The sequence below is a fragment of the Pelecanus crispus genome, chromosome 26 (genome assembly GCF_030463565.1).
Source record: "Pelecanus crispus isolate bPelCri1 chromosome 26, bPelCri1.pri, whole genome shotgun sequence".
Lineage (NCBI taxonomy): Eukaryota > Metazoa > Chordata > Aves > Pelecaniformes > Pelecanidae > Pelecanus > Pelecanus crispus.
In genome coordinates, this window is record NC_134668.1 from 2,712,302 (window position 1) to 2,736,389 (window position 24,088).

Sequence of the window (24,088 nt, forward strand, 5' to 3'; positions counted from 1 at the left end):
GGCGGAGGAGGGGAGGAAAAAAGGAAAAAATAAAGAAAGGGGGGGAAAAAGAAAATTTGGGGAGGGGGGATTTTTTTTCCTCTTTTTTTCCTCCTCTTTTTTCTTCTTTTTTTCCCCCTCTTTTTTTCTTCTTTTTTTTCCTCTTTTTTTCCCCCTTTTTTCTTTTTTTTTTCTGTTTTTTTTTCTTTTTTTTTTTTTTTTCAACCGCTTTGATTAGGGTGATTTGTGGCCCTTTGAAGTTCAGGGGTGGGGGGGCGCGTTTTGTTCCTCCTAAAGTGCAGAATTTATAGGTGGGGATTCTTCTTTCTTTTTTCCCCCTATACGCGCTGCCCAAATATGGGATATTTAAGTGGCGTCACGTGACGGCGCCGGCCACTCATCAATTTGCCTTGATGACCCCGGGGCGGGTAATTGATGGGCGCCCGCGGAAGGCGCCGGGGGGGCGCGGGGGGGCGCGGGCGGAGCGCGCCGCGGGACGGCAGCGGCACCTAGTGCTCCTCCGCGGCAGCGCACCGCCGCTCCGCGCCCCCCCGCGCACCGCGCCGCCCCCGCGGAGCGGGGGGAGGAGGAGGAGGAGGAGGAGGAGGAGGGGGAGGAGGAGGGGGGGGCAGCGCGCAGGCTGCGTCCGAGCTCCCTCCCGGCAGCGCTCCGCGATTTTCAAAATTATTTTTTTTCCTTTTTGTTCTTGCGCGCATTTTGCGTGCTTTACCTCCGCCCCAAAATCGCAGCTGCGCGGGTGGAGGGAGGGAAACCCCCCACCGAACCCCTCTTTTTTTTATTCCCCCCCCCTTTTTTTTCCCTCCCTCTTTTCCCTGGGTGCAACCAGGAGGGGGAACTGGCAGCCGCGCGTTCCCTCCGCAGCGGAATTTTTTTTATTATTTTATTTTATTTTTAATTTCTGGTTTTAATTGCACGAAGCTCGGCCGGCTCGCTGGAAGGCAGCACCTTCCCCGCTTGGCTTCCCCAGGTTTTGGGGAGCGCCGGGGGCCGGGGAAGCTCCCCGCACCCCAGCCCCTCCGATGCGCCAAAGTTTACATTCCTGCCCCCCCCCCGCCCCCCGCCCTGCAATTTATTGCTGGCAGCAGCCTGGATCTCCCCCGTCTGCTGCTCGCCGCAGAAACCAGCCCCTCTCTTCAAAGGGCACGGCGGAGGGGAAATAAATACCTTCAAATCTGAATTTCCAGCCCTGCCTTCTGCTCCGGCGCGGGGGCGGGGGTGCGGGCAGGCGCCGGCCCCGGCCCCCCCGGGCTCGGCCGCGCAGACCTGAGCACGTTTTCCTTCTGTTCCTTCTCCATGCAGCAGCCAGAGAAAGCCCCGAATGCGCGGGCTGGTACATCCCGCCGTCACGCGCTCTATAGGCGCTGAATCATATATGTGTGCTTGCGGATATATGTTTGAGTTTGAGGTTGCTTTTTCTCTTTATTTTTTTTTGTCCTTTTTTTTTTGTTGTTGTTGTTGGAAATTCAAACTGGTTTACACCCAGGGAGCCTCCTGCTCCCCGGCCAGGTCGTTACCCTCTTGCAAAACGCTCTTGGCTCCTGGTTCTTGGTGCTGTTTGCTTGTTTTCTTTCGTTTTACGAGAGATTTTTTTTTTTTTTTTTTTTTTTTTTCCCCCGTCTTTCCTGCGCCTTGTAAAAATCGCCTGCACATTCCAGGCTGGAGACGAGCAAAGGATGGGCTGAGAAAACCTCCCCAGGCTGCTTTTTTTTTTTTTTTTTCTCCTTTCCCCTATATTTTTTTTTTTTCCTGGTTATGGTCACTTAACAGCAAATCCTCGTTGTTTCATTAAAAAACTTGAAGGGGTCTAAGCTGCTTCCAGGGAGATATCAGCCCTAAGTGCTACCTCCTGAACAGCCCAGCAAATATTAGAGCAGTGACAAAGAGGCGAGAAAAATGCAGGGTTTTTTTTTTTTTTTTTTAATCCAGCCTTCGCGATGGGTTATCCGAGCCTGCGATCCACAGCAGCAGGGTTTGTTTCCCAGCGTTATATCCACAATTTCCGTCCTCCTAGGGATGAGTTTCTGGATAAAAAGTGACTCCCCCCCCTCCCTGAAAAGGTTTATTGGGTCGAAATAAATCGGGGGGGGGGGGGGGGAGTGGGTTCTTCCGCAGAGCTGGGGGATTCTCAGCTGTGTAGAGCTCAAATTAAATCAAAATAATAATAATTAAAAAAGAAGCAGAACCTTTGACCTGGTATTTGACTGAGGAGGGTGCAATAAGAAATATATACTGTTTTGAACTTTGGAAATCCATTTTTAATCATGAAGCGAGAGGTATGGCATAGATTCCTGATGCCACCGAACAATACAGTAACAAGACTAATTCAAGGAGACAAAGCAAAATGTATTTTCCCCCCCCCTCTTCTTTTTTTCTTTTTTTTTTTTTTTGGAATACTCTTGAATGAGAGGTACGAAGGAGGGAGGAAAAGGAGAGAGGGAGCTGATTTTCAGGAACAACACACAGAAGATAAGTGAACTTTCTAACAGGCTGTTATCAACACGAAAGGTTTCAACTGAAGCTCAGAGGCCATTCTATAAACTTTAAAAATAATATTCAGTTTTTATTAAATACTCAACATAGTCCTCTGGACATGACCTTTATACATGAGAGGGTGTAACACAAGATTTTTTTTTTTTTTTCTTTTCTTTTCTTTCCTTTTCTACTGCTATAGAACTCCATTCACTTTATACTGTGGAACATTACAGTGCTAAACATAAATATAAATACAGGTACCACAAACACAGTTAAAAATATTCACACAGAAACTGTCACAGTTTGTAGTATGCAGTGATGAGCCCAGGTATCTGCTTAAATACAAGGAGGATGCTCTCGGAAAGGCTATATTTAGGTGGAAGGAGCTTTCGCAGGGAAATCAGATTTTTCACCAGGGGAGGAAGAGCTGCTCTGGCTGGGGGGAGGAGAAGCGGCTGGGCAGCGTCCGACCCGGCGCAGCGGAGGGTGGCTGCCCGATTTTTGGGGGGGGGGGGTGGGTGGGGGGAGGAGGGGGGAGTGTGCGGCTTCAGTCTCATCCCGAGTCTGATAAATAGGCGATGGCGGAGATGCGTGTGCGGGCGGGGGGCACTGGGGAGAGCGGGGGGGGGGGGGGGCCGGGTAGCGTGGGGAGGGGGCGTCCACATTTCCACATTAGACCTTATTTTTTTAAATATGCTTCCCCCCCCCCCAATTTTTTTTTTTTTTTAATTTTTAATTTTTTTTTTACGTAGCCAAACGTTTGTGCCAGTGATAAATAGGGGTGGGGGGGGTCGGGGGGGGGTCCTGCCGCCGAGCTGTCACTTTTTCACTCCTTCTGCTTCTCCTCCTCTGTCTCTTCTCGCTTCTCCTCCTTGGCCAAGCTGTCGGCGGCGGCGGCGGCGGCCCCCCCTCCCGCCCCGGAGAGGGTTGAACTCAAATTACTTTCTTTTTTCCATTTCATCCGCCGGTTTTGGAACCAGATTTTGATCTGCCGCTCCGTCAGGCAGAGCGCGTTGGCGATCTCGATCCGCCCTCCGCCGGGTCAGGTACCGGTTGAAGTGAAATTCCTTCTCCAGCTCCAAGGTTTGGTAACGGGAATAAATCTGGCGGCCCCGCCGGCGGTCGGCCCCGTAGCCCACTCCTAGGGATGCCGAGACAAAACAGACTAAAAATCGTCAGCCCGGTAGAACGCCGAGGGGGGGACACCCGCACCCGCGCAACCCCTCCGCCCCCCGCGCAGCCCCGCGCCCGCCCCGCTCCTCCCCCCCACCCCCGGCGGCGGCTCGGCCGCCTGCCCCTCCCCGGCACCCCCCAAAAAAAAAAAAAAAAAAAAAAATTCAAAATATCCTTTTTTTTTTTTTTTTTTGCTCAGATTAACCCTCTGCGCGCAGCGTTTTCTCCCGGGTCATTTTCTCCCGGGATGCTGCTCCCGCCTCCCCCACCCCACCCCCCCCCCCCGCCTTTTTTTTTTTTTTTTCCCACATTATTTCTGCCAATTGGAGGATTTGGGGGAGCAGGGGGGGGGGAGTGGGAGCTTCCCCCGGCCCCTCTTCGTGCGGGGAACCCGGCACCGCCGCACTTCCCGCACCCGTCATTAAAACTTATTTTTACCCCGGTAATATTTTGTGTTTAACTCCCGAGCAGAGCTCGCTGCACTTTATTATAGATATTTTACACTCTCGAAGTCTTTTAATTAGAAAGAGCATAACAAGCCATATTTGCTTGCAACAACTTAACAAATAAAAGGCCTGTAGCTGCAACTGTGAAGGAGCTATATTATTGTTTTTATGGGGCCATAAAAAGTCGCTCAGCCTGTTCTGCTAGGGAGAAGGTCGTAAAGATGGTTCAGTTTATTTAATTTATATCTCCGAGCTGTAAAACTTACCACTGTGGGAGTTCATACGCTGCATCCATGGTATATTTGAATGCTAGTTTTTTGTTCTTGCGAAGTGTTCCTGTTTTGGTCACTGGTAAAATCCTGTGCGATTGATGTCTGTGTATTATGTCCCATAGAATTTTGCCTGCAGCTAGAAAGCATGTCTTTTTCTTGGTAAAAAGCATTAGATCCATAGTCATAAGGTCCTCGGCTGGAGCTAAACACAACATTATCTTGCGGTGAATAAAAAGGAGAAGAATAAATCCGGTTTTGAGCAACGGCTGCTCCATAAGTAGAAAAAATGCCTGACAGGGTCATAGGCAGTTGAATTGAGGGCTACGTTGGGAAGCACCTCTTGGCCACTGGTTAGATGGCAGGATAAAGATGGGTTTGTAAAATAGGAATTCATATCGTCCTCTATACCTGGCTGTGTGATTTCTTTAATATTTATTTCTGTCTCCAGTTTGCTAGTCTGAACTAGATTGTTATAGGGAAGGCTCTGCTCCAGGACAGACAAAATGACAAAGTCAGCTGACCCGGGGGGAGCCAATGGGGAGGCGGGTGTCAAAAAGGGAAAAAATTGCTTTTGCTTCTGTTGATTCCCTAGTTGAAACTAAGTGGGCATGGAAAGTAAGTCCTGCACCCCCAAAACCCCCCCAGCACCCCCGGGCTGCCGGGGGATGGGGAGGGCGCGGCGGGGAGGGGGCCGGGGCCGGGGGTCCGCCCGGGGCGGCAGCGGGGCGGGGGGGGGGCGCGAATTTCCTCAGCCAGCCTTAACTTTTGCTGCCCCCCCGCCCCCCCTTCTGCTCACGGGCAGGGAGGTTCGGAGCCCCGTCCGTGGGTGCGGGCGGCGTGTGGCTCGTGTTTTGTTTGGGTTGGTGTTTGGGGGTTTTTTAAAGAAATGTTTGCTTAATATCTTGTAATAAAATAGCTCAGAATTCACAGTAATAAATCTCAGATGTCCACAGAATATTAAGCCATAAATTACCCTCTTTTTTTTTTTTTTTTTTTTTTTTTTCCTTCTCCCCTCCTTGTTCTCATGTAGCATTGGTCAATATTATGGAATCAAATGGTTGTGCTCCTGATGAGAAAATATTACATAAAGAGAGGGGGGAAAACATGGCGACTTCTGAATTGATAACGTGTTTCAGAGCCTTCCCAAAGTATGTCTTGGGGAGGGGAGGAAAAGAAAAAAAGACATCCAGAAAAGCAACACCCAACATTGCGAACTCACGTTAGCCTGGAAGTTATTCTCCTCTACTTTGACATTTCTCCCCTCAAACCTTTCCCTGCTAATTTTCAATGCTGGAGGATATTTACCTTTTCAACAACAACTACAACAACAGGGAAAAAAAAAAAAGAGAGAGAGAGAGAGAGAGAGAGAGAATTTCTATTTGTAATGGAGAGCAATGGGGAGCCTGGGCTGGGGACGCAACCTCGTGTTTGTGTTTGCAGCAATTTATAGTTGCAGATATTTGCAACTGATTGGGAACTTCTATTGCAAATATTTAGTTAGATGAAAGGGGGGATTATATTCTATCTTCTGTGGCTAGATTGCACCTAGAACTAATTGAAATGAAGACAGCTAATCTAATTTTAATTTCAATCTAGAGCCATAAATTGCCCCTTAAATGTAAAACATACCTGCTGATCTGTAAATATTGCGAGGTATCTTTATCATTCTGGTGGCTTGCTATTTAAAAATTCAATTATGGCAGGGAAACCCTGGCCTCCTCTGTGGTGGTTTGTTTTTTTTTTTTAAACCTCCATCGTGTCCATGTTTTTATTTTAAATGTGAGGGTGCGGGGGCTGGGGAGAGGAATGTTTGTGGGTGCACACTCAAATTCAAAACTGAGAGTATTTGTTTGTCTTGCCCTCCATCAATAGACTTTTTTTAGCGATGTATCCCTAAAAGATTTTAGCTGACAAAGAAGGGTTGGGGGGCTGTGTATATTTTTTTCCCCAGCTATAACAGGAACCCGGATGCCAACGGATTTTATGCTCTTTTTCCTCTGTGTAACAAAGCAAAGTAATCAATGGTAGCAATAAAACCATAAACGAGACTACAACTGAAAAAAAAAAAGCTCGTGTATTCATCTTCTATAACGTTAAGGCTTCCCCTGAGTGTCACTAGGGGAAAAAATAAAGTTTCGAACCAAAAAGGAGCTCGCTGGAAGTGTGCACCATCTTATTCAGCATAGGTGCCTTGTGGGGAGCGCAGCCTGGCTCCCACCTAGGGCTGCCCAACTTGGAGCCAGCTGGTACAGAGATGACTCCTGCGCACAGGGGAGATTTGCAGGCGGTTTCCCCCCAAAAAAGCGAACTTCACTTTGTTTTCGTTTCCCTTTTCTCCCTCTCCCCTCGCCCCAGAGCCCGCCGGGGCATTTCTGGAGTCAAAGGAAGGGGCGAAAATAAAGAAACTAGGAAAGAAATGCGATTACTGGGGGTATCATTACTATTTTTTTTTTTTTTTTTCCGCCTTCTGCTGAGCTGTTCAGCCCCCGGCCAGAGGCACTCTCAGCTGGACAGATCCAGGATGTGCTGCGAATGTCGCCAGCCATGGGCACATCCCAGATCCCAAGCCCTCGCAGGGCAGGGATGCTTTGGGAGCCACCACTGGCCCCGCGAGCTGCTCCCAGATATTAAATTGTTGCGGGGGTCCACCAAGGGGCTGGAGGGCGAGGAGGACGTGAGGGCTCTGCAGTCATTGGCGTGTTGTCTTACCTTATGCATTGCTTACAGCCCGGTGTAATCTGGCGAGTAAATTAAAAGTAGCTACAGCTGGATGGGCTGGACGTGGGGAGCTGCACCTATGGAAGGGCATTTCCACCCTGCCAAACTTTGGAGGACTTTCTGGAAGGACTCCTTCTGGGCTTTTATTTTTTTCTTTTCAATTATTATTTTTCTTTTTTATTATTATTTTTTTTGCTTCCCCCCTCCCCCCCCCCTTTTTTTTTTTGTATAGGTGCTCGGGGGCTGTTGTATCGGAGACCTGTGTGATAACCGTGTGACTAGGAGTCGAGAAAGTTAAGTGTTTTATTACTTCTCTAAACAGAGGGCAAGTCTTAAAAGTCTGGTCGATTTATAGTGAACAGAAACCAGCTGCCGTAAAGAAACTTAAAATAGAATCCTCTCCCCACGTTAAAAACCAGGTTTCTGGGGAGAAAAGGGAGAGAAAGAGGAGGGGGTGGGGGGAAAAGAAGAAAAAAAAAAAAAAAAAAGACAGCACAGCCACCCCAAAAGCTCCTGCAAATACAAATGAGGCATCATTAAAGTATGTTTTACTCATTGCAATTCCTCAGCCTCACGTTTTGAATGCACTGGATATTTTTTTTTTTTTCCTCCCCATTGATATTTTCTAGCAGTTTGGGGATTTCTCGAAAGTATTTCATCAAGATATGTCACTACCAAAAAGGTATTTATTTTTTTCCCCCATGAAAACATGTAGAGGGAATATGTGGGGCGCTTTCTGGTTAAATTGGTCTGCAAACAATTATGTAAACTCATCAGCAGAAGCAAGAACAGATGTTTTATTAAAAGTGCTACACAGCAGTAGAAATATGTACAAGTCTTCGAGTAGCTCTTTAATAGGAGTTGCTCTTTGTTCCCAGAAAAGAAAAGCGCCCATAGAAATCTGAAATAACATTCACCACTCATAAGCCATATTTCCCCCCCCACCCCTTTTTTTTTTTCCCTTTTCCTCTGCCCCCACTGATGCTCACACAGAGAGGGGAGGAAAAAGAAAAATAGAAAGAAAAAATATGTGTCGGGAGATTTCCTCCCCCCTCCCAGCTATAATTAGCGAATTGATGAACTGATTTAGGGAAAGAAAAAAAAAAAAAGCTTTAAAAAAAAAAAAATGCAATCTCAACACATGTGTTTCCTATCCCTCAGTAATTACTGAAAGGAAACAAATCCAAATCGGTGTCCCCCCCTCCCCGCCCCCCGCAGATCCTGCTACTGCTCCTGCCCGCCCCGCCGCTCTGCCTTGGGTGGGGGGCTTCGGGGGGTGGGGTTGCTCTTTGCTTTCAGCCACGTCGCCCACTTGGGCTGATCCCCGCGTGGGGCAAGAGACGGGGCTCCCCCCCACCCCCCCCCGCGTGTGGTGACCGGGAGGTGCCCGCCCGCCCGGGCGCGGAGCCACTGTGGGGCCCCCCCCCCCCCCCAAAAAAAAAAAAATTACAATTATTCAAGCAGGGTGAGGGGGGTTTTCTGTAAACTGCTGCCAAAAATGTCCCTGTTGGGGTGCGCTGGGGGGGCACCCTTGGTCTTATCCCCCCCCCCCGATGCCCACACCTATGGGTGTGCAAGGCACGCGCACCCACGCACACCCCTGACATCTGGCCAGGAGGCTGCGCGCTCGCTTCTGATTAAATACTCGAAGCTCTTAGAGGTAAATACAAGTGATGCCATTAAAAGCCTTTTTATTTAAACTGATTTCACCTTGTATCTGGGATCTCTGCCTCCCCCCCTCCCCTTTGCCTTTTTTTTTTTTTTTTTTTTTTAACTTGACATTTATGGCACACGTGAGTCCTAATTATTTATTTGGGTCTTTCGCTGGGAATTTATTCCTGCTCTTTACAACAGGGTTTTCCTAGTCAAATATTGCTTTTGCTGTAAATAACGCTTTAAGGGGGGGAAAAAAAAAAAAAGAAAATAAATAAAATAAGGATAACAACACCCCTCAAAAAAGGGGGCAACAGGATAGCAACAACAAACTCGCGGAGGTTTATGTGGAGGTTTATTTACCTCTCCCCCAGCCTGAAATGGCTCGCATTGTTTTGGAGCCGTCTCTATTCTCTGTAATTACAACCTCGGAGTCAGAGTCTGGGCAGCTCTTAATTAAAAAAAAAAAAAAAAAAAAAGGAGATGAAATCTCTCCTTCCCCTAAATACTTCTATTCAGAGCTTCATAGACTATTTAAAGTTTTATTCCGGCGCTGCAGACACGGCGTTTGGAAGAGGGTGGCCTATTTGGGAGGTTTATTTGCTAATTAAAGGCATTTTCTGCACCAAGATGCACAAAGCCATAATTAGCGAAAACACCCATTTCCCCCTCATATCTTTCCAAGGAGAGGGGCTGAAAAAAAAATACAGCCAGCGCCGTTTCTGCTGTTTTATTAAACGCAAACCTCCGCAAACGCCTTTTTTTCGCCCTAGGTGGATAAAGAAGAGTATTTACCACCCCGTGCATCGCCCGGAGAGTTGCCCAGACGAGTCGTTTCTTTGCTTTTTCCTATTGATTTTTTTTTGTTTGTTTTCAGCGTGGTTGGAGGGAAATGGCCTTAAACGTGTTCTTGTTGCCTGTATTTTATTCTCAGAGTTGCTTTAGGAAAGTGCACCAAAAGTTCAGGGCGGCTCCCTTCAAGTTGCAACGCTCAGCGCGAAAAAAAAGTATATATAATAATAATAACAGTAATAATGGGGGAAAGGAAAAGGTTTTTCTCTCTTGCAAAGCCTCTCAGTCGCTGCACACATTTCCAGGGGTTGGAAGGTAAAAAAAAAAAAAAAAAAAAGAGAATTCTGGCAATTGTCAAAACACATGTCTGCTGACCAGGAAACCGGGAGGTGTGTGGGGAAGAGAAATTAATCTGTTCCTACTTCTGAAATTTATCCCTCTTCTCCCTGCCGAGGCTTGAAAGCGCTTTCTGACACTTTTAAGCGTTTATTTAGATTTTTCCCCCGCGTTGATATCGCGGCGGGAGGAAGCTTTGAATTCTCAAATATTCTTTTTAATAGAAGGGGGGGGTGTGATTTATTTCATTATTTTTCTCCTTCCCAGATTTATTGGCGAATCTCAGCCCAACAAAAGAAGGCAGCTCCGAAATCTGCCCGCGGAAACGGGACTTCGCTGGGTCTTAAATTACCAAGTAACCACGTTGCAAAAAGTTAACAGCAGCGAAAAACGCAGGGAGAGAAGCCCCCCTCCCCTGCACCACCGCCTCAATTAAATTTAATTTGCTGATTAAATGCACTTCTGAATAAATCTTATCAGCGCTAGGAAGGGGAGCCCCAAAAAAAAGCGAGGAAAAAAAAAATCCCTAATATTTTAGGGGATGTAAAATCGCGGAGTGGTGCTTTGTTTTTAGGGAGGTGTCTGGCGGCTGCGGAAACATTCCTGGCGGCTCCTGGGCTAAAAGTGGGGAGAAATGGAGGGGTTTCATTCAACCGCAACCAGGAAAATACCTTTTTTTCCCCCAAAGCGGCGTAAAACCTGCTCAGGTAGCAGCTTTCCCGGGGGTGGGCTGGGTGAGTGGGTGAGGGGGGAAATCTGCCTTCCAGCTTTTAATTAATTTTTTTTTTCCCTTTTAAATTTGGGTCTCTCTTAGCGATGGAGTGGAAATATTCCCTAAAATCCCTAAAATTAAAAGAGACCAAAAAAATGACAGTGGCGCTCGTGACGTCACACCCGTCACGGACAAGACTTCATGGCGTAAAATTATAAAAGGCGACATTTTGCTGCACACGTGTGTACCTATGTGCACATACATGTAGGGGCGCGATTACTTCTCCTGGGTGTAGAGATTAAAAATAAAAATGAGTGGGGTGTTATTACGTTCTGCAAGGATAACTCAGGAGTGAAAAATTGTTGTCATTAACTATAGGCAGTTTTATCCTTTATTCTTTGCAGATATGAAGGCAGAAATTTAATCATAGGTGGCTCGGAAAAAAAAAAATAATTCAGGAAACAATAATAGTTGCCTTAATGATGTTTTTTTTAGAGGCGATCGCTTAGGCAGAATTAAACTATATATTTGGAGACAACCTCTGAGCACTTTGTTGAATTTATACATTTACATCGTCTTTAATCGAGCAACAATTTAATATTTCAGGATTTGCTTAAATACACTCATATTTTCAGGGGAAAATACCGTTCCCGAGTTGACATGCCTTATCTATTTTTATGAGTTCACGTACATTGGGATGATTTAAACCCCGGTAACACGGAACGAAAGGAATTAAAAAAAAACCCCAACACCCAACCCCAAAACCGCCTTGAATTAGCAGAAAGTGCAAGTGAGAGCTTCAGCTGGCGTCGGGAAACTTGGGGAAGTTTAGGGACGGGGAGGGGGCTGGGGGGGCCACGCCTCGATGTTAGAGGGACTAAAACTTCTTTGCAAAGTGATTTTTTTTTTTGCCCCCTTTTTTTATGGCAGGAGAAGGTTTTGCCGGGCTTTGCGCCCTCTCCCAGCCCAGGGGGGGGGGGGGGCTTCTCCCCTCCCCAGCCCCTGTCTCCCCGCCCCCCCCCCCCCGCAATTACACACACAGACGGGGTGGGGGGGGGGGGGGGAAGGCACCAAATTGCAAAAAATTGCAAGTTTCTGTCACTTGGTGGCAGTATACAAAACAAGTAAACAAAAACGGGCAGAAATTTAAACACTGGGGGGGGGGGGGGGCAGGGGGGGCCCCACCTGTGGGACCAACCCCCGTCCCCCCGCAGGCCCTCGGGCCCTGTCTGGCGGGTGATTTTAGGGGGGGTCGGAGGGTTTTTTGTTGGTTTTTAGTGTTTTTTTCTTTTTTTTTTTCCGCCTTGCTCCCAGTCTCTCCCCCCCCCCCCCCCTTTTATTTTTCCCCTCCCCGCCCCCCATTGAACCGCGGGGTCTTCAGTCGGGGGACAAAGACTTTTACAGCAAGGTGTGTCCCCCTGCGACAAAGGCGACCCGAGCAGCCTGTCCCCTGCAGACTGCGTCCAGACACCCGCAATTTGGGGGATTTTCTGCCTTTTATTGTGTTTGTGTCTGGGGAGGAACGGGGGGGGAGACGGGGCCGCTCTGCGCCTTCCTCCTCCCCAGCACCTTCCTCCCCCTCCGAGGCTGGAGGTCACGCCGCCCTCCTCCCACCCCCCCGTGAAAAATCGCCCTCTCCCAGTGTTGGGGTGCTTCTGCCCCGATTTGCTCGCTTTTCCTCCAAATCCCGAGCCCACACTTCAGCTCCCCGCTGCCACCCCCAAATCCGATGGGGAAAGGCCTTATTTTTTAATTGTTTTGGGTTTGTTGTGTGGTTTGTTGGGTTTTTTTTTCTAGCCCTGACCCCAAACACTAGCACTGAAAATTGCCCTTTTAAATTTTTTTCCTCCCCTTTTTCTCCATTTTTTTTCCGGAGAGGGCGAGCTGCAGTTATTAAACCTTCGCCAACAATAGTAACAGGATCTCCAACTATCTCCTCCAAAAATAAAATTCTTGATCCCCCAATGTTACGCCATCATCTCTTCCCAAGTGTATTTCCCCTTCTATGACTAATTTTTTTATCTCCCCTCGCCTTTTCTTCTCTCCTCCCCATGCCGAGCTCCGCAAATTTCTCTCTCTCGGGGAAAAAAAAAAAAAAACCAAAACCAAACCCAAACCAAAACAACGAAGCAAACCCCTTTGCTGCACAAAGGTCCGGGTAGAAATACAGCCCCCCCCCAAATCACATTTATTGGGGAAATAACCACAAAGATACGGACCCCCCCCCTCGCAAATCGATCGGAGCATCACCACGTTCACCGCTCGCACCTAACGCCGGTGGCGGTTTCCTCTACGTATATATATATAAAATATATTATTTCTGGTGGGTTTGGTTAATTCGTTCCCCAAACCGAAATTCCTTCACATGACAAGTTGGGAAATCGCTTCTTTCTAATCATTTCTTTGTAACTACAGGTTTTTCCAGGCTCTTACAACACAGCGGATTTGGCATAATAAAACACCCACACGTTCGTGCTCTGTATTTATATATATATATTTGATCGTAACACGCTTTTGTAGAAGCTGAGCTGAACGCCCACGCCGGGGAAGATCGTATCAGCCGGGTTTATGGTCGGGTATAGATGAGCGAAATGTGTACGCCTGCAAATAAAATGGAAATTCCTCTTGTTGCCCAGATTGTATTTACGCCCTTCGTCCGCGAATAGGCTCGTACTCAACAGCTCGGATTAAAGCGCCCCTATAAATAAATTAAGACGCATTTGGGACAGCGGAATTCCCACTTAAAAAATTCTGTAGGATCCCGATTTAATTTTTTTTTTTTTTCCCCTCTCCACCGACTACATCTGTCGAAGGAAATCTATTATTTCCTGAAAGTCCATGTCAATACCACGTGGCAATTTTCCTATAATCGCTGATGATACAGATACAAGCAGCAATTTATTTCCTCTGCTTAGACCGGGATTTAAAAAAAAAAAAAAAAAACACAACACCAAACCCAAACAAAAACCATCTCGGCGAATATAAATCATTCCGTTATTCCAGCTCTACATCCTAAAAATGTTTCTTAGCGTTGCGAGCGCCTGAAGGATGCCAACACGTCAAGGGGAAGGAGAAAATCAATATATTTTAGAGGTGTTTTGGGGGGGTCCGGGCCTGGCAGGGGAGCCGGGAGCGGGGCGGCGGTGGGAGCATCCCGGCGCTGATGGGAGCGGGGGCTCGGGGAGGGAGAGCAGACGGATTTCAGTCTGAAAACAATAAAAGATCCCATTTCTGTAATCATGTGGTTCCAATAAACACTCATTGTTTGCTCATAAAATGTCTTTACGACCAGCCGCGGTCCAGGCAGAGCCTCCGCACAACGGGATTTTCCCAGCGAACAAAACGAAGGGAAAACTCTCCCTTCCCCTCTGCCCCCATCCCCGAACCTCTATTTATTTCATGCTCGGAAAATCAAAATAAACGGGCGAACCGCGCGCTCTCGCAGAGGCAACGCGCTGCAAAACCGGGGGAAAAAACCAAAAAAAAAACCCCCCAAAAAGCAAACCCCGCTGCAGGGGAAGGGGAGCGGCAGCGCTCGGGGCTCCTCGCCGATAATTTCCAGCCCCAAGGCGGGCGGCGAGGATTTACCAGATTTCTCTAAAGCCAAGCGAAGCCAACTTTGGAAACTTGGCGCTTTTTTTTTTTTTTTTTTCCCATTCCCATTCCCCCCTCGCCCCCCCCCCCCCCCCCCCCCAATTCCACGTATCCCACCGCCCCCAGAAACCGCCCCGGCCGGCACCGAGCGCTGTCGCTAATTAACCTCTGCCAGCGCGCGCTGGGAATTAAAATAGGGGAGGCCATTTTTATTTAAAAACCACCAGAAAACAGCAACAACCGCGACAGAAAAGCAGCGAGGCAGAAAGTGAGGACACCCCCCCGCCGACCCCCAACTCCCCCCCCCCCCCGGCGGCCCCCTGCGCGCGCCGGGGCACCCCCAAACCCGCGTGTCACGAGCAGAAAGTTGCCACCGCCTCCGCCACCCCTCCCCCACGGGGTTTATTTCGTGTCCGCGCCTATATATGTGTACATCCAGCCCTATACGTGCGCCGGGCTGGCACCGCCAGCGGCGACCCCCCCCCCGCCCGCGCGCGCTGCCTGCTGCTGGTTTTATTCTTTAAAACGCCGAGGCTCGAGCGAGGAAGGAGACGCGGAGCCCGAGAGGAAATGAAGTCACTGCCTTATATACGTACATCTATAGGTCCCCGCGCGGCACCGGTGTACGGAGGGAGATAAGATGAGATGATGGATGGGTAGGTGGGGAGGGGGGCGGGGGTAGGTAGGTGGGGAGGTTAGCAGGGGAAGGGTCACGCTTTAAATCTCACCCGTTAAACCTGAATTAAAGTTGCTGGAGGAAAGGGGGAAAAAAAAAAAGGGGAAAAAAAAAAAGGGGGGAAAAAAAAAGGGGGGGAAAAAAAGGGGGGAAAAAAAAAGGGGGGAAAAAAAAGGGGGGAAAAAAAAGGGGGGGAAAAAAAAAGGGGGGGAAAAAAAAGGGGGGGAAAAAAAAAGGGGGGGGAAAAAAGGGGGGGGAAAAAAGGGGGGGAAAAAAGGGGGGGGGAAAAAAGGGGGGGGAAAAAAAGAGGGGGGAAAAAAAGAGGGGGGAAAAAAAGAGGGGGGAAAAAAGGGGGAAAAAAAGGGGGAAAAAAGGGGGGAAAAAAAGGGGGGAAAAAAAGGGGGGAAAAAAGGGGGGGAAAAAGGGGGGAAAAAAGGGGGAAAAAAAGGGGGGAAAAAAAAGGGGGGAAAAAAAAGGGGGGAAAAAAAAGGGGGGAAAAAAAGGGGGGAAAAAAAAGGGGGAAAAAAAAGGGGGAAAAAAAAGGGGGAAAAAAAAGGGGGAAAATGAAGGGGGGAAAAATGAAGGGGGGAAAAATGAAGGGGGGAAAAATGAAGGGGGGGAAAATGAAGGGGGGGAAAAAAGAAGGGGGGGAAAAAAAAGGGGGGAAAAAAAAGGGGGGGAAAAAAAAGGGGGGGGGAAAAAAAAAGGGGGGGAAAAAAAAAGGGGGGGAAAAAAAAAGGGGGGGAAAAAAAGGGGGGGGAAAAAAAAAGGGGGGAAAAAAAGGGGGGAAAAAAAAAGGGGGAAAAAAAAAGGGGAAAAAAAAAGGGGGGAAAAAAAAGGGGGGAAAAAAAAGGGGGGAAAAAAAGGGAAAAAAAAAGGGGGGAAAAAAGGGGGGGAAAAAAAAGGGGGGGGAAAAAAAGGGGGGGAAAAAAAAGGGGGGGGGAAAAAAAGGGGGGGAAAAAAAAAGGGGGGAAAAAAAAGGGGGAAAAAAAAAGGGGGAAAAAAAAGGGGGAAAAAAAAGGGGGAAAAAAAAGGGGGAAAAAAAGGGGAAAAAAAAGGGGAAAAAAAAGGGGAAAAAAAGGGGGGAAAAAAAAGGGGGGAAAAAAAGGGGGGAAAAAAAAGGGAAAAAAAAAGGGGGGAAAAAAGGGGGGGAAAAAAAAGGGGGGGAAAAAAAGGGGGGGAAAAAAAAGGGGGGGAAAAAAAAGGGGGGGGAAAAAAAAGGGGGGGGAAAAAGGGGGGAAAAAAAGGGGGGAAAAAAAGGGGGGAAAAAAAGGGGGGAAAAAAAGGGGGGGAAAAAAAGGGGGGAAAAAAAGGGGGGAAAAAAAGGGGGGAAAAAAAGGGGGGAAAAAGAAGGAAAAAAAGGAAGATAATAAAAATCAGGGAAAGGGGAGGGGCTGGCATGCAAATAAAGCACGAAAGCCCCCAGCGCGTTAACCGCTTCGCGGGAAAACCGGAGCGCTCGCGGGGGCCCCGCTCGCAAGGGGGGGGGCAGAGATTCCACAAAATTCGATAGGATTCCCCCAAACTCAACAGAATTCCGTGAACCTCCCCACCGTCTCCGCGGAGCTTCGCGCCCCGCCCGGCCGCGAGAAGCGGGGCGCGAGGCGGAGCCGCCGGCGCGCGAGGGGTGGCGCGTTAATCAGCTTGCTATTAATTATTGCCCCGGGCGCGCGGGGCGCAGCGCCGCGGAAGGCGCGCGCGGGGAGGGGGGGGGGGGGGGGGGGGGCGCGGGGCCGGGCCTCGCGCGCACAATTAGCGGCGCCGCTCATTAGCCGGGCCCCGCGCATTAGCCGGGCCCCGCGCCCCACCCGCGCCGGCCGCGCATGCGCTCCCCACCAATATTTTTTTTTTTTTTTTTTAAGGGAAAACTTAGGAGCATTAATTTTCCCATCTAGATGTATTTTTATTTCCCCCCCCTCCCTTCTCCTTCCAACGCGCCCCCCGCGCCCCCCGACCTGCCTCCCCGCACCCCGAATATGACATCAGCAACAGCAAATTTTTTTTTTTTCTTTTTTTTTTTTTCTTTTCCCCCCCGAATTAACCGCATTTCTGCCGCCCCGCAGCAGCTTTCCCTCATATCCAAGCTACACCCCTCGCTCGCACAACGATGCATCATTATCCTTAACACCCGGGCTATGGATCATTAGTTACACATTTTAACCAATAAGGGAACACTTACCAGAGGCTCCTGTCTCCCCTCTCCCTCTCTCTCACTCTCTCTCTCTTTTTTCTCTGTCTCTCCCTCTTTCTGATCCACTGACGCTGCAGTTCAGCTCCACAGAAACATTTAAAAAAAAAAAAAAAAAAAAGGAAAAAAAAAAAAAAAAGGGTGGGGGAAAAAAAAAAAAAAGATGGAAACAAAAGCAAAACAGTTCTTCTCTGGTTGGGCAAGGGATGGGGGAAGCTGAAGGAGGAATCTGTCTCTCTCTGGGGTTGGGGGGTTTTTTTGGGCTTAAAAAAAAAGGGGGGGGAAGAAAAAAAGGTATTTACAACTGCTTGTGCCCCCTCATCAGCGCATCCTGCAAAGGAAATGCATTGCGTTTTGCCCCTAGGGGTGGGGAATAGGAGGCGGCAACCAGACGCAGCAGTAAACTCATTAATGCCAAAATGCCCAAAGCAAGCAAGAATTCCAACCCCAAGGAGACGGGGGGGGGGGGGTAAAAAAAAAATCTAGATTTTTTTTTTTTTTTTAGCCAAAAAAAAAAAAAATCATCATCATCACGCTAATAATTAAGGGGGGGAAAAATACCATCCTACCCCTGGCACTGCTTGGACTGTTAAAGGAAAGACTACTGCGAAAGAGTCATAAGAGAAACCACAATAAAAAGTTCACGTTCATGGATGGAGTCCACATGACTTCCTGTGGCCAATCCAACTTGTGATTCAGTCGTAAACTTTTATTGCTCAGCTGTAAATTTTCTGCAAACAACCAGGAATGCGTTGCATTTTTTTGTGACGAGTGCAAATGCTCTCGTCTGTCGCCATGTTTATACAATTCTGCTTTAATATTGGGATTTTTTTTCCCCTCTACGCCCCCCCCCCCTTCACTGTTCCCCCTTTTTTATCTTTTAAGCGACTGCGTTAATATAAGGGAAGGTGGATTTTTTAATTTTATTTTTTTTCTTTTAAAGATAGATTCGGTTTGATTTCACGATTATTAGCTGCTCGGGTTAATTCTCAGCATTTTTTTTGACTAAGGAGATTTGGCCTTTAGCGCTGAGCGTTATTAGCCTCCGTGTCGGTAATTAATTGGGGGGGGGGGGGGGAATAGGAGGACATCGAGGAAGAGGGGCAGCGGAGATAAAAATGGAGCACACCGCGCTGGAAAAAGAAATACTTTAAATGACGAGGGCACGTTAATTTTTAAAGCATTTAATTAATAACCAGGGGCAATATGCTCGAGGGAAAAAAAAGGGGGAAAAGGACCCTTTCTGCGCCCCCCGCCCGGTCCCCCCGCCAGAGCGTCTCTGCAAAGGGCGTGTCCGTGCACCAAATGCCCTCTCCCACCTCTTTGCCCCCCTGCCCCCTCCCGCCCCCCCCCCTGCGCCCGGCCCGGCCCGGGGGGCACCTGGAGCCCCCCCAATTGCCCCGAGCTGCCCCACGGCCGCGGCGCCCTCGCCTCCCCTTCCCCAAACCCCCTAAACCCACCCAGCTTTATGATTTGCTGCTGGGACACCTACATCCATGTTTTTAAAGCACTTAAATATATTTTTTCCCCCTCCCCCCTTTATTCCCCTATGCTATTTTTCCTCCAGCGAGCCCCCCAGCCTTTTGTTTTACCACTCCACGGTGTCGGGGATGCGATGCTTGATAAAAGGCGGAATTATTAATTTTTTTTTTTTTTTCCCAGCCCTTTGATTTTTTTTTTTTTTTTTCCCCCTCCCCTCAAGCCAGGGGGGTCCGTGCAGACGGCTGCGAAATATCGATTTGGAAGGGGAGCGACATTTTTGCGCCGTGTAGAGGCCTGCTCCGGCGGCACGGCGCGAACCACAACCGGTGCAAGGAGGCAACCGCAGAGCCCGGCCCGCTCAGATGGGCTCCCCCAGCCCTGCCAGGAGCCGCCTTCCCGCTCCCCGCTCCTCAGGGCAAGAGGCAGAGCCGTGCCCCCTCCCAAAAACCCCCAAATTTCAGCTCCCGGGGCCACGCACCCACCGCACTCCCGCAGCCAGAAAAATTGAGGAAGAGAAAATATTTTGCCGCAATTTTCCCTGCCCATTTCCCCCTGTACCCGCACACTTCCAGGGACGGCACCATTTTTTTCCCCACCCCAGGTATTCCCGCGCCTTAATTTAATTTTAATTGAGGAAAATAAAACAAGGGGGGGGGGGTGTGTGGAGGGGAGGGGGGGTGTCCCTCCCTGCCACTTGAATTTATTTATTTTTTCTCCCCCTGGCTGGATGCGTGTCTGGCTGCCCAAACAACACAAAGGTTGTAATACAACCGGATGGAAGGGAAATTACTTTATTCACTTTACAAACCACCAATAAATTTTATAACAGGTAGTTAAAAGTTACGAGGGGGGAAACTACGACCACAACAGCTTCCCGAGCACAATGGAGATCCCATTTTCCAGAGAGCAGACAAGATAATAAATTCCATAATGTGAAGAGGAAATTTTGATCCTGGCAGGCAGAAAGTAACCTGGGCACACATTTGCTAGGGAGGATTTCGGGCGATCGTTCCCCTCCTTCCATCAGCCCCCCTCTATAAAACCGCCTCCCCTCTCCCAATATTAGCGAGAGTATTTTCGGGGGGCGGAGGGGATGTGAATTTGAGGGGGGGGGTTAAGTCTGGGAGGCAAAAATAGGACGAGCTAAAAAAAAAAAAAAAAAGGAGCAGAATCGCCTTTTTTTTTTTAACAAATCTTGCTCACAAAGTTTCCCCCACCTTCGCCCCCGCGCATCTTCCTCCCCTCCCTCCTTTCTCGCCTCCATCCGCGCAAAAAAAAAAATGTAATGCCCGAGAAATTCGTTGTCTCTCAAATATAATCCGTGCCCATTTCGGAGTATAAAATCTAAACGAATTTTTTCGCCTAATGGCTGCATTATGGCACGGCGGCGGCTGTGATTAGAATAATAAATTAAGGGAAAATAAGCAATATGCTCAAACTCAGCTTTTCGAGGAATTATATTTTTCACAAATCACAAATGGAGATCCGAAGGAAATTTGATTGGCTAATAAAAAGCCTGGAATAGGACGATATTTCTTACTTCAGGCGGGTAGATGAGTCTAATTTCAGTAATACCGAAGCTATGATCATTTCTGAATAAGCCACTTTGTGGAGAGCGAATCTTCTTTCAAATTACTTTCCCCCATAAAATGGTCTCTTCTCTTTTTCTCTTGAAATGATGGAGTGATTACAGAAATAACTGGATGTCATCTGAAGATGCGACTCTCTTGTGTTGACTACAGAACATAAACACTTACCCCAAAACTAACTGCTGCGGCTGTAGTTTCAATAATTTAACTCCAGACCCTTTCGGTAGATAAATGTCATTCCGCAGTATTCGTTCGGATAAAACTACTTAGATTTGTGGATTTAAATATGATGGATAGAGTGCGGATGCAGCTTCTTTTTTTTTTTTTTTATTTTTATTATTTTTAAACACTTTGATAAGTTCTCCCTCTCCTTCCCCCCTCCTTGGGAAGATATTTTCTACGCGAAGCGTTTATCGCGATATTTTTTTTTTTTTTAAGTAACATAGCAGAAAATATTTTCTTTTCACAGATTTCTGCGATTTTTTCATCGCCGGAATGAATGAGCACACATCCATCCTATGATAGCAAACGAGGGGGGGGGGGGGAATGCCTTGTTGCGAGCGCTGGATAAATATCCCCCAAGAAAAAAGCTGTCTCCGAAAACCACTCTCTTTTATGACTAATAAACCTGCTTACCTTCCCTGCCTGCCCTCGACATGGAAAAGTCTAGAATGAACCTTGCTGGTGGGTTTTGTGCATTTCGGGGGGGACACACGCCGGTTCACGAGGACGCTGCGGGCTCGGCAGCGAGGGGAGATCTGCCCGCATCGGTATCTTGTGCAATTCGGGAGCGGGCACCCACGGGAGCTGCAGACACGCGTTGCACACGCAGGGGCTCAGCCCCATCCCCGGGCAGGATCCGACCCCGCCGATGCCATTTGCGGTGCATTTCCCCCACCCTCGCCCCCAGCCCCATTTCGCCCTGGCATTGCAGGGGCGTGCGATCCACGCCGCGAATATGGGGGGGGGAAAAAGGGGGGAAAAGTGGGTGTGGGTGCACCCACCCGAGTCCCGTTTTCCTGCGCGCCGCACAACTTGGGTATTTCTTCTTTTTTTTTTTTTTTTTTTTCTTTTTTTGTTTTGTTTAATCCCCCAGCCCTCCGGGGCAGAACCCAGCAATTTCAAGCCCTGAGGCATTTAAATCCCTTAAGCCTGGGGGGGTTTAGGGTTAAGAATGTCTGAAGCCCACGGAGGAGCCTCCAGACACAGCCCAGCGCGTCAGGCTGCGTGCGAGGAGCCCTGCGCGCCCTTATCTGCCATATCTGGGTAAACATCCCGCCGGCTGCTGCATCCCTGCGCTCTAGATGATGTAGTCCATCTATCAGCGGCGGGGGGGGGAGAAACAAACAAAAAAAAAAAAAGAGCTGGACCCGGTTTTCCAGATCAATGGACTTCGTTCACCGAGATGAGGCGGGTGGCTAGGGAAATCATTATAAAGTTCATCTCCCATCCGAGAAGCGGGAGAGAGACCTGGAGGCATCACCGCCAGGTTTGGCTGTAAATAAAATAAAAGAATGTAAAGTAAAGTAAAATAATGTAAAGTAAAATAAAATCATGTAAAGTAAAATAAAATCATGTAAAGTAAAACAAAATCAAGTAAAGTAAAATAAAATCATGTAAAGTAAAATAAAATAAAGGTAATAACAATGATAATAGTGGGGAGCAGCAGGAGCAGCAGGAAAATAGAAGGACGTGCTACGTTAGGGACGGTGTCCATGGGGAAGAAGGTGTGGGATTGGGGGGAGAGTGAAAGGGACTTTGCGCCGGGGGGGTGGAAAATAGGAATAAATAAACTGCTTTCCTGCCAACTTCATTTTTTTGGTCTCTCGCGCTGTTTTCCCCTAGGGAATTGCGCTGCCACAGCACCCGGCGCGGGGGGGAGCAGGTTTCCTCGCGCACCTCACGCCCCCCCCCAGCCTCGCCCACGATCGCCTGCGAGCAGCGGATCGCGCCCCGGGGGGGGGCAAACCGGCGCCCGCAGCCCGGCCCGAGCGAGGAGAGGAATTTTTCTGGACCCGAGAGCCCGGCGGGACCCGGGGGTCGCGCTTCCCAGATCTTCCAAACGGCGCTTCCCAGCTGGGAGAAGGGAAAACCCAACGGCACGCGCGGTGCCCCCCGCCCACCCCACGAAGAAGCCTTTCCCGGAGCAAAGACAGACTTCACAGTGCGGGAGTCATTGCGGCATTTCATTCTTTATTATTGTTTTGCTGGCGGTCCTACAGCTTCAGGGCGCGCAATTAGCAGCAATCTTGGCATTTTTAATGAGCGCTTGCCCACGCAGCAGCGACCTGCCCCGCTCGGGCTCCGGCCAGGGGGGCGGCAGGGGGAATCCGCCCCTGCCCCGGCCACCGCCGCTGCTGCCGCTTGAGCCAAAGGCTTCTGATTTCCTCCCAAATAAAGATGAGCCTTGGGTTTTGCAGCCTGCCAAGGATGATCTGAAGGATGAAATATTGAAATATTGGAATATTGGTCAGCGCCCACTCCGAGCGATGTGTACGTGTGGGCGCCTTCAAACAGAGACACGACACTGTAGGCAACGCAGTCCTTTTAAAATCTTTTATTATTATTATTATTATATTATTATTATTATTTACGTAATGTCTCACGTATACAATACAAATCCACGGTGTCCAGAATTTTTTTTTTTTTCTTTTTCTTTTTCTTTTTCTGGCGGTAATTGCTACATTCAGAGTTTGAACACGCAGAACTATGCTTTTACATAAAACAAATGACAATTTTTTTTTTTGTTTCGAGCATGTTGCATTAACAGATAAGTCAAGACAAATAGATAACTATACATTCAGTGCAATTTAGTTCTACACTACTTTATAAGCACAATAAAATAATACAATACTGTGCGTTCTCAACTAGGCAGTTTCAGTTGTTGGGATTTTTTTTTTTTCCAAGAAAATAAGCAGCAACAAACGACAATAAAACCGCATTACAAATACTTTCAAAGCATGACTCCTTCTATAGGTAGTGATAAAGTACAATACAAGGTTGGTTGGGTTTTTTTATTGTATTTTTATTATTATTTTATGCTACTTAGTAGCTTGCATCAGGGCAAAAACGCAGCTCGCTCTCTCTCTTAAATAAATTCTGACCAAGTAAAATTTAGGATAGGTAAGCCCCTTGTTGATAATAGGTTTGATAATTATTGCAGGTTTTCCCTTTAGGTAGTACATGAAGAATTTCGAGTGCTCACACAGGCAAAGGGTAAACAGCGCCTATAGAAATCAGGAAGGGGGTGGGTTGCGTATTTTGGCCTATCAAGGTATATACAAGCCTCAATCCTATAGAAATGGGTGCTACGTGGGAGGGGGGTGTTTGCGGGCGCTACCAGGTATGCTCACCCTCCAAGCTCCTCTTCTTATCTGGCAGGGGCTGCAGGAATGGCCCCTCCGAGGGAATTGATAAATGGCTGCTAGGAATGGAGATCTCCACAGATAGACAGACACTACACAAACAAGCTAAGGAAGCTGGAAGCACCCTCGCACTTCCCCTAGGGTCATTCGGGAGAGGCAAAACCAAGCTTAAAAAAAAAAAAAAAAAAAAAAAGGCAAAGTCAAAGCTGTTCAAATAAATAGATATTCTGCACCCATCCGTGTGTGCAGCTTCACAGGCGGGAGCGGAGGGAGCAGGGGACGAGCAGTGACATTTGCTGCCAGGCTTGCTTTAGGACTGCTGGGGGCTGGGGGTGGGTTTGCTTTGCTGGATCATTTCATTTTTTTTTTTCCCCCTCCTGCTCTTGCAGTCAAGCCAACTATGTATTTATTGAACTAAAAACGCAGCTATTAAAAAAAAAAAGGGGAGGGGGGGGAAAAAGTAGGGGAAGTTTCTATGACAATAAAAAGGGCTACAACTGTTTGACAGGTAGTTACTGCTGTGTGAGCCTCTCCATTCTATACTCTATAAAAGCAAATGACCGTCGTAAACATCTCGATTTATCATCTGCCATAAAACGAGACTTCAAGGGGCTGAGAAC

The 24,088-nt window shown here is 48.3% G+C and overlaps 1 protein-coding gene across 1 annotated transcript; it reads right to left on the bottom strand.

Annotated features, from left to right (window-relative positions):
* Positions 1-3,298: 3,298 nt before the first annotated feature.
* On the bottom strand, positions 3,299-4,757 carry HOXC6 (homeobox C6). Its single transcript, XM_075725011.1, is given in 5 exon segments — positions 3,299-3,502; positions 3,504-3,613; positions 4,358-4,390; positions 4,393-4,648; positions 4,650-4,757. Coding segments are annotated over 5 exon segments (711 nt in total).
* Positions 4,758-24,088: the final 19,331 nt, after the last annotated feature.